The sequence below is a fragment of the Pleurodeles waltl genome, chromosome 8 (genome assembly GCF_031143425.1).
Source record: "Pleurodeles waltl isolate 20211129_DDA chromosome 8, aPleWal1.hap1.20221129, whole genome shotgun sequence".
In the NCBI taxonomy this organism is placed as follows: domain Eukaryota; kingdom Metazoa; phylum Chordata; class Amphibia; order Caudata; family Salamandridae; genus Pleurodeles; species Pleurodeles waltl.
This window is the reverse complement of record NC_090447.1, coordinates 1,190,371,216-1,190,385,191: the sequence shown is the minus strand read 5'-3', so window position 1 is coordinate 1,190,385,191 and position 13,976 is coordinate 1,190,371,216. Positions and strand designations below refer to the sequence as shown.

General features: G+C 41.9%; 1 protein-coding gene across 2 annotated transcripts in view; it reads right to left on the bottom strand.

The window, feature by feature from the left end:
• WDFY2 (WD repeat and FYVE domain containing 2) overlaps positions 1-13,976 on the bottom strand; it is a 450,542-nt gene that overhangs the window by 349,620 nt on the left and 86,946 nt on the right. For both annotated transcript variants that reach the window (XM_069205446.1, XM_069205445.1), the window contains exon 2: positions 10,728-10,795. In XM_069205446.1, the coding sequence (XP_069061547.1) occupies positions 10,728-10,795 (68 nt within the window). The remainder of the gene's footprint in view (positions 1-10,727; positions 10,796-13,976) is intronic.

Sequence of the window (13,976 nt, the reverse complement as noted above, 5' to 3'; positions counted from 1 at the left end):
CTACGCCACTGGAGATACAGATACAGAGATACATATTCATATTTGGAGGGGCCCACCCTTTCAGAACGCAAGACGCAACACGTCAGCCATAGGCTCAGCGCATGACTGTAGAGGTTTCTTTGACATTAATCAGGGAGCGTGTGCAAAGCACTAACTTAAGATAGTTGACATAGCAACATAATACCAATTGTGATTGCACTATGTAAAGAACATTATTTAAATGTTACTGAAGCGGGCAAGGTGTCACAGTAACGCGCACATCTATATTCAGAGATGTGCACACTTGGACAAGTTTCGGTGCGTCTAAAAACTGATGATGCACACACTGTAAAACGTAACTCGTTATATCTTTCTGCTGCATGAGTGATGTGCACACTTATAACCAACACGCCTATCATTTAGTGGTGATGCACACACCATAAGACATTAAGTAAGAAGGAGGAGAGGATTATTCTGCACTCAGTTAGTCATTCCACTAGGGCTAATAACATGTGGTTGATATATATATATATATATATATATATGGAAAATGACACTTACCCAGTGTACATCTGTTCGTGGCATGTTCCGCTGCAGATTCACATGCTGTGCATACATCTGCCATCTAGTGTTGGGCTCGGAGTGTTACAAGTTGTTTTTCTTCGAAGAGGAGTTTTCGAGTCACAGGATCGAGTGACTCCTCCTCTTTCGGCTCCATTGCGCATGGGCATCGACTCCATCTTAGATTGTTTTTCCGCAGAGGGTACGGTAGGAGTGATAGAGTATAAAGAAAAGCGATGTCCATACTAATGGAATGGTAAATATATATATATACATATGTGGTTAACTTAAACTACTACAGGCTTCCGGGGAGGTGGGAGGGTGCATGTGAATCTGCAGCGGAACATGCCATGAACAGATGTACACTGGGTAAGTGACATTTTCCGTTCAATGGCATGTGTAGCTACAGACACACATGCTGTGCATAGACTACAAAGCAGTTAGTCCTCCCATAAAAGCAGTGGTTAGCCTGTAGGAGTTGAAGTTGTTTGAAATAATGTTCTGAGTACAGCTTGACCTACTGTGGCTTGCTGTGTTGCTAAAACATCTACACAATAGTGTTTAGTAAATGTATGTGATGTTGACCAAGTAGCTGCTTTACATATTTCAGCCACTGGTATATTTCCTAAGAAGGCCATTGTAGCACCTTTCTTCCTTGTGGAATGTGCTTTAGGAAGAACTAGGACTTGTCTTTTAGCTTTAAGGTAACATGTTTGGATGCATTTTACTATCCATCTTATTAAACCTTGTTTTGAAATGGGGTTACCAGTATGAGGTTTTTGAAAAGCTACAAATAGCTGTTTAGTTTTCCTGAATGGTTTTGTTCTATCTATGTAGTACATTAGAGCTCTTTTGATGTCTAATGTATGTAGAACTCTTTCTGCTACAGAATCTGGTTGTGGGAAGAAGACTGGTAGTTTCACGGTTTGATTGATATGAAAAGGTGATACTACTTTATGAAGAAATTTAGGGTTAGTTCGTAGAACAACTTTATGTTTGTGTACCTGTATGAATGGTTCTTCAATAATGAAAGCTTGAATTTCACTAACTCTTTGCAATGATGTAATTGCGACTAAGAAGGCAACTTTCCATGTTAAAAACTGCACTTGACATAAGTGCATAGGTTATAATGGTGGGCCCATAAGTCGCGTAAGACCTATGTTTAAACTCCAAGAAGGAACTGGAGGTGTTCTGGGTGGAATGATGCGTTTTAAGCCTTCCATGAAGGCTTTGATAACAGGTACTCTAAATAAAGACGTTCACTGTATATTTTGCAAATATGCAGAAATTGCAGTGAGATGTATTTTTATGGAAGAGAATGCTAGATTTGATTTTTGCAAATAACATACAATATCTTGTATTGATGTTGAAAGAGGGGCAATTTGTTTAGACTGACAGTAATATACAAATCTTTTCCATTTGTTGGCATAGCACTGTCTGGTAGTGGGTTTTCTTGCTTGCTTAATTACTTCCATACATTCAGTTGGTAATTGTAAATGTCCAAATTCTATGATCTCAGGAGCCAAATCGCTAGATTTACTGTGTTGGGATTTGGGTGCCTGATCTGCCCTTTGTTTTGTGTCAACAGATCTGTATGTTTGGGAGTTTGGAGTGTGGTACTACTGACAGGTCTAGTAGTGTTGTGTACCATGGTTGATGTGCCCACGTTGGCGCTATGAGTATCAGATTGAGCGTGTTTTGACGCAATTTGTTGACTAGAAATGGATTGAGCAGGAGAGGGGGGAAAAGCATAGGCAAATATCCCTGACCAATTCATCCATAGAGCATTGCCCTTGGATAGGGGATGTGGGTATCTGGATGCGAAGTTTTGGCATTTCGCGTTTTTGCTGGTGGCAAACAGATCTGTGTCTGGTGTTCCCCACTGTTGAAAGTATTTTTGAAGTACTTGAGGGTGAATCTCCCACTCGTGTGTCTGTTGATGATTTCTGCTGAGAACATCTGCTAGCTGGTTGTGTATCCCTGGAATGTATTGTGCTACCAGGTGAATCTGATTGTGTACTGCCCATTTCCAATTTTTTTTTAGATAGGAGGGAAAGTTGGGACTAATGTGTTCCTCCTTGTTTGTTTAGGTAATGCATGGTGGTCATGTTGTCTGTTTTGATCAGGACATTCTTGTGAATAAGGAGAGGCTGAAAAGCTTTGAGTGCTAGGAAGACAGCTAACACCTCTAAGTGATTTATGTGTAGCTGTTTTGTTGTGAATCCCATTGTCCTTGAATGTTGTGATTGTTGAGGTGAGCACCCCAGCCAATTTATTGATGCATCTGTTGTAACTATGGTCTGAGGCACAGGGTCTTGAAATGGCCGCCCTTAGTTTAGATTTGTGGAATTCCACCACTGAAGGGACATGTATGTTTGGCAGTCTATCAACACTAGATCTTGAAGTGGACCCTGTGCTTGTGACAATTGTTGTGCAAGGCACTGTTGCAGGGGCCACATGTTTAGTCTTGCATATGGAACAATTGCAATACATGATGCCATCATACCTAATAGTCTCATGACAAATTTGACAGTGTATTGTTGACCTGTCTGTATTTGTGTTAACATATTGTGGAATGCTTGTATTCTCTCCGTATTTGGACTTGCAAGCGCTTTTTGAGTATTTAGTATTGCCCTTAAATACTGCTGTATTCGCACAGGCTGTAGTTGTGACTTTTAGTAGTTTATTGAGAACCCAAGCATGTTCAGGGTTTGTATTACATAATGCGCATGGTTTTGACACTGCGTATGACTGTTTGATTTTATTAGCCAATCGTCTAGATATGGAAAGACATGTATGTGCTATCTTCTTAGGTATGCTGCGACTACCGCTAGGCACTTGGTGAATACCCTTGGAGCTGTTGTTATTCCAAAGGGTAACACTTTGAACTGATAGTGCTTTCCTTGAATGACAAACCTGAGATATTTTCAGTGTGCAGGATGGATGGGTATGTGAAAATACGCATCTTTGAGGTCTAATATTGCCATGAAATCCTGTTGCTGAAGTAGTGGGATAACATCCTGTAGTGTTACCATATGAAAGTGTTCTGACAGAATGTAAAGGTTGGGGGTTCTGAGATCTAATATTGGCCTTAAGGTGCCATCCTTTTTCGCAATGAGGAAATACAGTGAGTAAAATCTCATTCCTACTTGATTTTGTGGCACGGGTTCTATTGCTTGTTTGAGTAATAGAGATTTGACCTCTCCCTGTAACAGAGTGATATGGTCTGTGGCTAGCCTGTGTGGTTTTGGTGGAATGTTTGCTGGAGTTTGTATCAATTCTAGGCAATAGCCTTTGCAGATAATTGATAATACCCAGTTGTCTGTGGTAATGTTTAGCCAATTGTTGTGGAACTTTTGCAGTCTTCTCCCACAGGGGAGGTGTGAATTGGAAAGGAATGGTACAAGTCACTGTTTACCTTGTGAGGTTTGTTTTGATGTCTGATGTTTTCCCCTGCCTCTGGGGTACTGGCCTCTATAACCTCTGAAGCTACCTCTTTGATATTGAGGTTGGTAGGATGATTTTGGCTGTGATGTGGATGGCTCTGTACTCTGGGGCCTAAATCCACTTCTAAACTGTGGTTTCCGAAAGGATCCCCTGTATTGTGTGGTGTATAGCGCACCCACGGCTTTTGAGGTGTCTCAGTCTTTATGCAATTTTTCAATTGCAGTGTCCACCTCTGGGCCGAAAAGTTTTTTTTTTTATTGAACAGCATATTCAACACCGCTTGTTGAATTTCAGGTTTGAACCCAGAGGACCTGAGCCATGCGTGCCTCCTGATTATTACAGCAGTGTTGACGCTCCTGGCAGCTGTGTCTGCTGAGTCCAGGCAGACCTAATTTGGTTATTGGAGATGGCTTGCCCTTCCTCTACTATCTGCTGTGCCCTCTTTTGATGTTCCTTGGGGAGATGCTGAATTATATCTTTCATCTCATCCCAATGTGCCCTATCGTATCTAGCCAACAACGCCTGAGAGTTGGCTATTCTCCAGTGGTTGGCTGCCTGGGATGCCACTCTCTTCCGTGCAGCATCAAATTTTCTGCTCTCTTTGTCTGGTGGGGGTGCATCACCTGATGACTGCAAGTTTGCCCTCTTCCTAGCAGAGCTTACTACTACTGAGTCTGGAGGGAGTTGCTGAGTTATATACACAGGATCAGAGGGATGTGGCTTGTATTTCTTCTCTACCATGGGAGTATTATTCTAGATTTGACAGGCTCGCTAAACATTTGATCAGCATGTTTTAGCATGCCTGGGAGCATAGGGAGCTACTGGTATGTTGTGTGAGTGGAGGAGACTGTTTTAAATAAAAAAATCGTCCTCCAACTGTTCAGTGTGCATGGTGACACTATGGTATGCTGCAGCCCTGGCTAGTACTTGATTGTACCCTGTACTATCTTCAGGTGGTGAAGGCTTTGAGGGATTGCAGTCTGGGTTGTTATTGGGAATGGGATCTGGATCATAAAGATCCCATGGATCTGTATTGTCTTGCTGTGAATCAAATGAATGTGATGGTGACTGCATAGGTGTAGGGCTGGTAGGAGGAGAGATATGTGGAGAGTGTGGAGACTGAGAAGGAGAAAATTGAGGAGGTGGAGGTCTCTCCTTTATTCTTGGCACTTTAGCTAGAGGCTGTGCAATGTCCAATTCCTCCTGAAAGGCTAACTTCCTCTTTGGTTTTGGAGGAGGTGCAGTCACAATTCTGCCAGGTTCTTTGTGGATATGAATCCTGGCTTGCCTTTCATCCATTTGTTCTATGACAGGCTGCATTTGTGAGTCGTCCTCAGTAGATTTTTGGCTTTCTCTAAGTACTTTTGAAAGTCTATGCTCCTCAGTGTAAGCCAGTTTTTTCGGCTCCGAAAATGGCTTTTTCAGGATCGAAAAAGATGGAGTCGAAGATGGTCTCGATTCCAAAAAAGATTTTCGAGATTTCGACTCGGAAGAGCGGTGTTTGCTCGGTTTGGAAACGGAGCTTCGACTAGAGTCCGATGGCTTTGGAGAAGTGGCCTTTTTCGGTGCCGAACTTGTGGGTTGGTCACCGAAGGTCTTTTTTGGGGTCTAGCCGTGGCTTTCAGGTAGTGGCGTCCCCAAGGCCTTATGTTTCAGCGTGGATGGGACAGGGGCAGGGGTACTCACATGCTGTCCTGCCGTGACCGGTCTGTCCTTCTCGGAGTCGGATCCTCGAACGGAGACAGCGGTCTGCATGATCTCTTCCTCTTCAACGTCGAGATGTTCGTGCTTCTGGATGCCATCTCAAGTATCCGTGCTCTTCTGTCTCGGAGCGTCTTCTTCGATCGGAAGGATCTGCAGGCCTCGCAATTTCCTGCCCGATGGTCTGGGGAAAGGCAGAGATTACAGACGAGATGTTGGTCCGTATAAGGGAAGATAGCGTGGCACCGAGGACAGAATCGGAATGGAGTCCGGACTATGAGGCTTCCACGCGGTCGGCCAGACGAGGCCCGAGATAGGGCGCCCGAAGGGCGATTAAAGATGTTTGATCCGACGGTACCGTAGTGTCGATAGAAGGTATAACGCGATCGAAACAATACCAACGAGAAATAAAGAGTTTAAGCTTTTCCGCATCGAACTATCGGAGCGAAAGGAAACACGTCCGAACCCGATGGCGGAAAGAAAACAATCTAACATGGAGTCAATGCCCATGCGCAAGGAGCCGAAGAGGAGGCGTCACTGGATCCCGTGACTCGAAAACACTTCTTAGAAGAAAAACAACTTGTAACACTCCGAGCCAAACACTAGATGGCAGACGTATACATAGCATGTGTTTCTGCAGCTACACATGCCATCGAACATATATATATATATATATATATATATATATATATATATATATATATATAGTTGGAGATGGAAGCTTCACAGACTTCACAAAGAGAAGTAGCTCATGTTCCAGTCTCACATGTTTCAGTTATTCCACCACCATGGTTTTTAATGCAAGCTGGAACAGCACAAGTTCCTTGGGAAGATTGGATTCCAATGTTTGACAACTACATTGAAGCTCAAGATGGATAAGATTTTCGTCCAACGCTGAAAATAGGGTTATCATTAAGCACTGTAGGGAAAGAGGGCCAGCGTGTTTTCAGATATTTACCTCTAGAATCAAATGTGCACGTTATTCAAGACACTTACAAGGAGGTCAGAAGGAGATTGGAGATTAGGTATGCCAAGAAAGAAAATCTGGTCATGATGAGATATAAATTCTATACCTAACAACAGAAATCAGAAGAATCTATCCATGAGTTTGTGCCCAGACTAAAGGATTTGTCCACTAAATGTCAATTTGGTGGAATGACTGATGGACATATTAGAGACCAACCTTTGTACAATGTAAAAGTAGATAAATCCAAGAGAGGTTGTGGGCAGCAAAGAATCCCAAGTTAAAGGATGCAAAAGATATTGCCAAAGTTGTGGAACAATCAGACTTGTGTATGAGAGAAATGGAGAGGAAAAAACAGAGTCACTAAGTTTCAAAAGTTGGGGTGATCAGCAAGACAGATTTGGGACTGTAGCAGTCATGAAATCTTCTAACACGTTCAGCAAAAGTTCTGCACAAACTAAGGTACTTGTTAAGGGATGTAACCAGTGTGGACGCATGACTCATGGATCAGCCTCTAAATTTTGTTTTGCAAACAACAAACAGAGTGGAAAATGTGGGCGTTTAGGTGATTTTGCTAGAATGTGTAAAGCTACATGGCTGTAGTATCACATTACATCACTGATAGCAATGTTGCAACTGATATGATTTTCAGTGTAGGTGGTGATGGAGAAGTAACAGATGGAGAAAAGAGGAGAAATACACCCACAGCTAATTTTAGGATAAATAGACAATTGGTCTAACTCATGGTGAACACAGGCTCCATGTACACAATGATTCCAAAGTCAATGCATAAATGTGAATGGAGTGGTGTCGCACTAAAGCCCAAAGATATTCCTCCAGGAGGGTATCAAGGTGGAACCATTGGTATCTTAGGTTATATGGATGGTCACATCACATTTGAGAATAGGGACATACAAGAAGAAGAATACGTGACAGAGTTGGGACCTCCATTTTTAGGGTGGTTGCACCAATATGATCTCCATATCACAGTAAATCCAAGAACTCTATATCTGAGATCTTAGATAGTGTAAAACATGCATTTGAAGACAAGGGGAAACCTCCAGCTCTGCGGTGCTCTCCTCCCCACGGGTCTAGGGGGGGGCAACAGTAGTCCCGCCAAACTTGTAATCATGCCCTTAGTCACCAACAGCTTTCATAACTATGGAACGAACTTTTCAATTCACTCATATTCCCCTTGGAGTATCATCAGCAGCCCAATATTTTAAGTTGTTAAAGGATTACACAACATAGTTCATTCTCAAGACGACATATTGATATTTGCCAGAACTATAGAGGAACACAATGTTGACTTGAAACAAGCCTTGCACAGGATTGCTGAAGTAGGCCTCACTCTCCGTAAGAACGAGTATTTGTTTTTAGAACAGCACATCAAATATCCGGGGTACACTCTTTCAGCAGAGGGGGTAAACAATTGAGGTAGCACCAGCGCCTCAGAACAAAGCAGTTAGGGACATTTATGGGTCTAATAGAGTATTATACGAAATTTGTAGAGCGTTTTGCAGAGAAGACTGAGTGTTCAAGATTATTACTTATAAAAAGGTTAGAATTTTGTGTGGTCCCAAGAACAAGAGTAATGTTTCACTACAAAAAAAAGAAAGAACTTTGTGGGGTGGGGATCCTGGTACCATGTGACATCAAACTCAAATCCATGGAAGTTATTAATGCAAGTGCAAAGGGTGTGGGTGCCATCCTCTCTCAGAAACCTGGAGCAATAGAAAGAACAGTTGCATTTGCATCAAAGACCCTTATGGTTTCAGAAAAAAATATTCTGTTGTTGAGAGAGAGGCTTTGGCAGCTGCCTGGGGTGTGCAGTACTTCCGGACATATGGGGTACACAGTTTATCCTTAGATCAGATCATAAACCTCTTGTTAAAGTGCTTCTTCCAGGGGGAGCTGGTAAAGGCTCTGCACAATTGGTGAGACTGGCAACTAGACTTCAGGAATATAGGTACATAAGTGAGTATATGCAAGGATGGAAAAACACTCAGGCTGATTGTCTAGAATGTGAGTGGATTGGAAGTTGGTGAATGGTCCTGCTGTGCCAACTAAGGCAAGTGAGGATGCAGTAGCCTCAATACAGGATGCTGTCACGGACGAGGCTGGAGCGTTTACCACTGATGATTGGTATCAAGAGATGGAGGCTGATGAGGTTCTAAAAGAGGTCACACACATGGTGGTTCCTGGGAAGAGAAGAGAGGGTTGTGTGTTGATATCAGTGCGGCCATATGTTAAGATTTTAGATGAAATGTCAATGTCTTGAGGAAAAAATATTGATGAGAGGTGACAGGCTTATACCACTGTTGGGTCTGAGGAAGAAAATCATAGATATGGCTCATGTGGGACATCTGGGACAAAGCTTGTCACCTTAAAGCCCAGTTTTGGTGGCCAGGTTTAGATGTCCAAGTCACCATGTGGGTTGAAAAGTGTATGGTTTGCAAACAGGGTGAAAAAAGACTTAAGGTGTCAGTACAATCAGATGTGGGATAAACTGATAATCCTGGTAGACCATGGTGTAGTGTATGTGTGGATTTCATAGGTCCCATGAAGAAATTGAGAAGTGTAGGCAGATTTGCATTGGTAGACGTTTTTTTCTAAACAGTTGTACGTGAAGTTTATGAGAGAAATTGGTGAAGCCTCTAAAAGTGTGGTCAACGTTGGTGATTGGGTGAAAGTCAAGACTAGAAGAGTGATGAAGGGTTTGTCCAAGTTTAAAGGTCTTTTCAATGTCAAACAAGTCTAATTATTTCATGTTATTTAAGCAATGGTAGATTATGGAATCATCACAGGGTTGCATTATATCAAAAAGGAGCTGACTGTCCAAAGAAGGAAAGTGATGGATGTGGTGCATACATGTTGATTAATGGTATTAACTTTGGAAGAGTAAGAGGTGAGACAAGCTCTAGGGCTGCAAGTTTGCCAAGTATGAGTGATGTTTGATGACATTTCAGTTAGCTGTATGTGAGGGAAGGGGGTGTGTTGTATTGGGCTTTAAGCTCTGCGTCGCACTCTGTACCCCGCACAGCTCGTGATTTAGAATCTGACAGTGGGGACCAATAAAAGAATAGAAAACCTATGCGCCATCTGTAGCATTGTTTTTGAGATATGGAAATAAAGTGTGTTCAGTAACTAACTATCCAGTGATTTGCAAATTTGTCATATAATTATAATGTAAAGTCCTATGGCCAGCTGCTAACACTGTCCGACATTATAGAAAAGTGATGACTTGGATAGATGTTAATGGATTTGTATGGTTTCTAAGCAGGACCTGGCACCAAGGTAGCTCTAGTCCTTCGATTTTTAAACGAATAATCACTAACTATGTTGATCACCTTCATCGAGTCATCCCCCAAATTGTCTAAGCCTCCTAGAAGAGGCTCCAGATGTCTGCTACAGATGGCACAACATGAATGGGCCATTATATATCAATGAAGAACAACTGATAACACAACCAAATGGAATTTAATTATAAAAGGCAAACAAAGATTATATTATGAAGACTCAGTGGGTGCCAGTTACCAACCGTGCTCGGTCCTCTCTGAAACGTGACACTGGTGTAATAGAAGTGATCATTGTGCATATTATTAAATGTATAAGAACAGCATGGCCCATTAATATCCGACACAAAATGCTTTATGGGTCCATAATTGGTGGGCAATCAGCAAAATATATTTCAGTTCAGAGTCATTTGGAGCTGAAGCAGCTCCGGAGCTCCGGGAGTGGGTGTATGAAAATGGAGACTGGGGTAGTGAAATAAAGTAAGGACCAATATGTATACACCAGTACAGCAGCCATTTTGAAATGGATAGTCGAGAAAGCGTTTGAAGGGGATGTACAGACAGGACCATGGTACACAAGGCAGGTACGGAGGTCATTTGGAAAGGGATAAAACATACTGCTAAAATATTGTTAATGTAATACAAAGAAAACAAAACATTGTGCAATTATTCATAACCAACTAAATCTTATCAAACAATGAAATATGAAAAATCAATGTACAAATATAATTATTTTATGTCCCTGGTTATTAATGTAATAGTAGTGTGAAGGCACCTACCTGGCATTGCATGATAAATACTAGGCCAATACTGTCCACTGTCCCGCTTCATCCACACACGAACAGTCCTGTAGGGGGAATAAAAATCCAGCTATATGAAGTATGTTCCATTGTCTTACTACAGGAAAAAATACAAATAACATTAGTCTTTGGATATAAAAAAATGTATATGCATTGGGCACTCAATTTCAATCAATTTAAATTTCACATATGTTTTCATAAAATACATTAAACACAACAAGAGCTGTATGCTTGCTGTGTTTTTAGATAGCAGGGAAAATTACACTAAGCAGCAATAATAGTTCTTCTATAAAGTACTTGATTGCATGATTTGCCAAAGTAGTTCGAAAAAGTGTGTTCAATACTTTCACCATATTTTGTTACAAACCAATATAAATGCCAAATGCTTCTCTGTGTCAGAAGATGGCACTTTTATAAATCTGGCTACAGAAAACAGTATCTCTCTCTGACAAAACCCCACGTCTTCGATTCTTAACAACACTATAGTGAAAGTGTGAGTTGGGTTAGCCCCTTTCCTGTAATTTTTCTATTTTAGATAAAGCCTGGATGGTTCATCGGTCAAGCCGAAAGCATTTGGCAGATGCGTACATTGTCCTATTGACTTTATATTATGGCTTTGGTGAAGGGGCATACAGTAATTCCTTACTGTGATTGCTGCTGTTACATTTGACCAAGAACAGCTTAGCTACCTGTTAGAGCTCATGTAATAACAAAAAATAATTACAAAGCAGGAGAAAGACAGGTTTGGCTCTGTCCCTTTTCAATCATGTTTTCAGACACTTCAATGGGCACCTATGAAGTGTTATCATTGCTCATAACTGATAGGCATTTTTAACATATAGATATGATTTTTTAAATATTTAAATGTAAAAGCACCAAGAAAAAGTAAAGTGCTAGTGGTAGTCATGGTTGTGGTTGAACAGGACCTAGAAGCAATCTCAGGCCAAATGGATGGAGCGTGGGTCGGATTCACAAAATATATTTTTCCCAGTCAGAGATTTTACCTTGGGACCTAGCCTCTGAAATGGAAGTCGAAAACCTCAAGCAGGTCAAGGTTGCAACCTCTATCTAAGAAGATATCATTGATGCACAACAGCCGTTGGACAAGGTCTTGCTGATGCCATAGGTTTGTGTGGGAAAAGCTTGAGAGGGAAAATTCAAATTTTTAGCACATTGTGGTCCTCTCCTCAACCAGATACTTTTCAAGCCTTCTCCTTGTCAAGAGTTCTACGTTGTAAATTAGTCCTTTTTTTCGGAGCTCAGATTACTCCAGCAGGAAATTGCAGCAGGCTGTATCAGACAATAAGTTCCACAATACCGGATAGCTAGTCAACAAGGGCACGCTGAAACAGATTTGCTGCTGCAGACATGCTCCAAGAGGGAGAAATCCATTTGTTTAGCCTACCGAAGTCAAGTCTTGGAAAATTAGCTTGGGTGGTTGGCCCCGGTCCCTTGGAGGTCTGGAAGTCCAAAACTTTTCAAAGTTCCAACTTTTCAGAGATGTTAGAAGTCCAGTTTGACATAGGCAAGGGTCCTGGCACCTCAGGAACAACACTTGGGGTTCAAGACACACTTAAGAAGAGGCCACCAGCAGGGTCCAGTTATTTTGCTACTGTAGCCATACTCGAGGTCCATAAACTGAGCCTCCGAGTCCACTCCTTCTTCTTAGTTAAAAGTGGAAGCAGGTCCACCCCTTCAGGTCTTCTCATAAATCTCAATCAATATGTGCAGTCCTTCTGTTCGTTCACAGGTTCAGAGAGTGTGGAGGATGGTGCCTTGGGGTGCCACACTCATCTTTAACACCAGTTAATGTGGGGGTGACTCCTTGTTTCTCCTTGACCAATGGGGTTAAGGTTCCCAGGGGTAACCTTACTCACTTTTTCAGTGATTCCTGTTTGCTCTATGCAAACAATCCTACAATGCTCCTCATTACCAAACTCCAAGATGGATAAATAATTCCCCCCTTTGTAAATCCAGAGGGCCCACCCAGAGAAGTTGCCAGGGTAATGAGCAGTCCACCCATCTGCAGTCACTCAAAACCACTTCTTGGGGTTGCCCTTTACATACAGGGGTTGGTACTAGTCTTATTAGAAGGATGAAGGTTGGTCCTCTCCAGGTGTCACCTGACAGTAACTTGTGATAGGCAGATACATTTGAAGTTATGTTCCTGGGCACACTCCGACTGGAAAGAAAAATACCTTCCCACACCCAGGCCAGTTACCCAGTCCTGGGAGCAGTTTTCACACCTCATTAGGGTCAAGAACTTGCTGCACAATTTTTGGAAAGGTAATGGAAATTACCATCTAGGAACTTCATGTTGGGAAAATGTAACTTTCTAAATGTTATTTTTCCTAAGTATGTATTAAAATATGACTTGCCCAATGAATAGGGGTTTAAATAAAGTATCAAAAAGAGTGGTTTAATTATTTTTCTAGCTGGTCTCAAATTGGAGATATCATCACTAATATTTTTTTCTGTATTCTACTTTTCTCATAGAACAGCCAGAGCTTTCCACAGTGAAAACAGTTTAAAGGGTTGTCACTGCAAGGACTTAGTAACATTACATTTCTACATGTGCCACTTTTAAATAGAAGGCACCCTACCTTGTTAGCTAGAAGGCCTACATCGGGGTAACTTATTAATATTTAAAAGGAATGTTTTCCTCTGTGACATTTAGCTTTTTATGTCATCGGTGTAGTTTCTATACCATGTACTAGGGAATCATAGGAGACTTAAATATGCCAATTAGGGGTTGCTGTCCACTTCCTAGTGTATGCACACATATCCACGTTTAGGGTCATAACACATACACTGGGAAGTGGACAGCAGTGTTCCAGCAACACAATTCCACAAAACATGGGAGTGATCACTCAAAAAGGGGCATTTCCACACATGTGCTTTGTGGATTTCTGGGTTTCTAATCAGCACCACCTTCCTGCGGAGTCTTGAATTGCTCTTCACCACTGCCCTGACAGTCAAGGGCTAAAGAGGAATTTATGCTAATTTGGGTCCAAGAATAAGGTGCCCCATGACACCAGAGATAAAAGGATTCAATTGCTGCAACAGGAGCCCCTTAACCACCTATTGACCTAGGACCATCCCCCACCGGCTCCCACCCCTCAAATATTTCCACATGATATGCCATTGAAGTGCCCAGAAGAAACATGCACCACTGCTCTCCATCTTCACCCTGATGTGATGCTACAAGCACCAGTAGCTGCAGTGCCA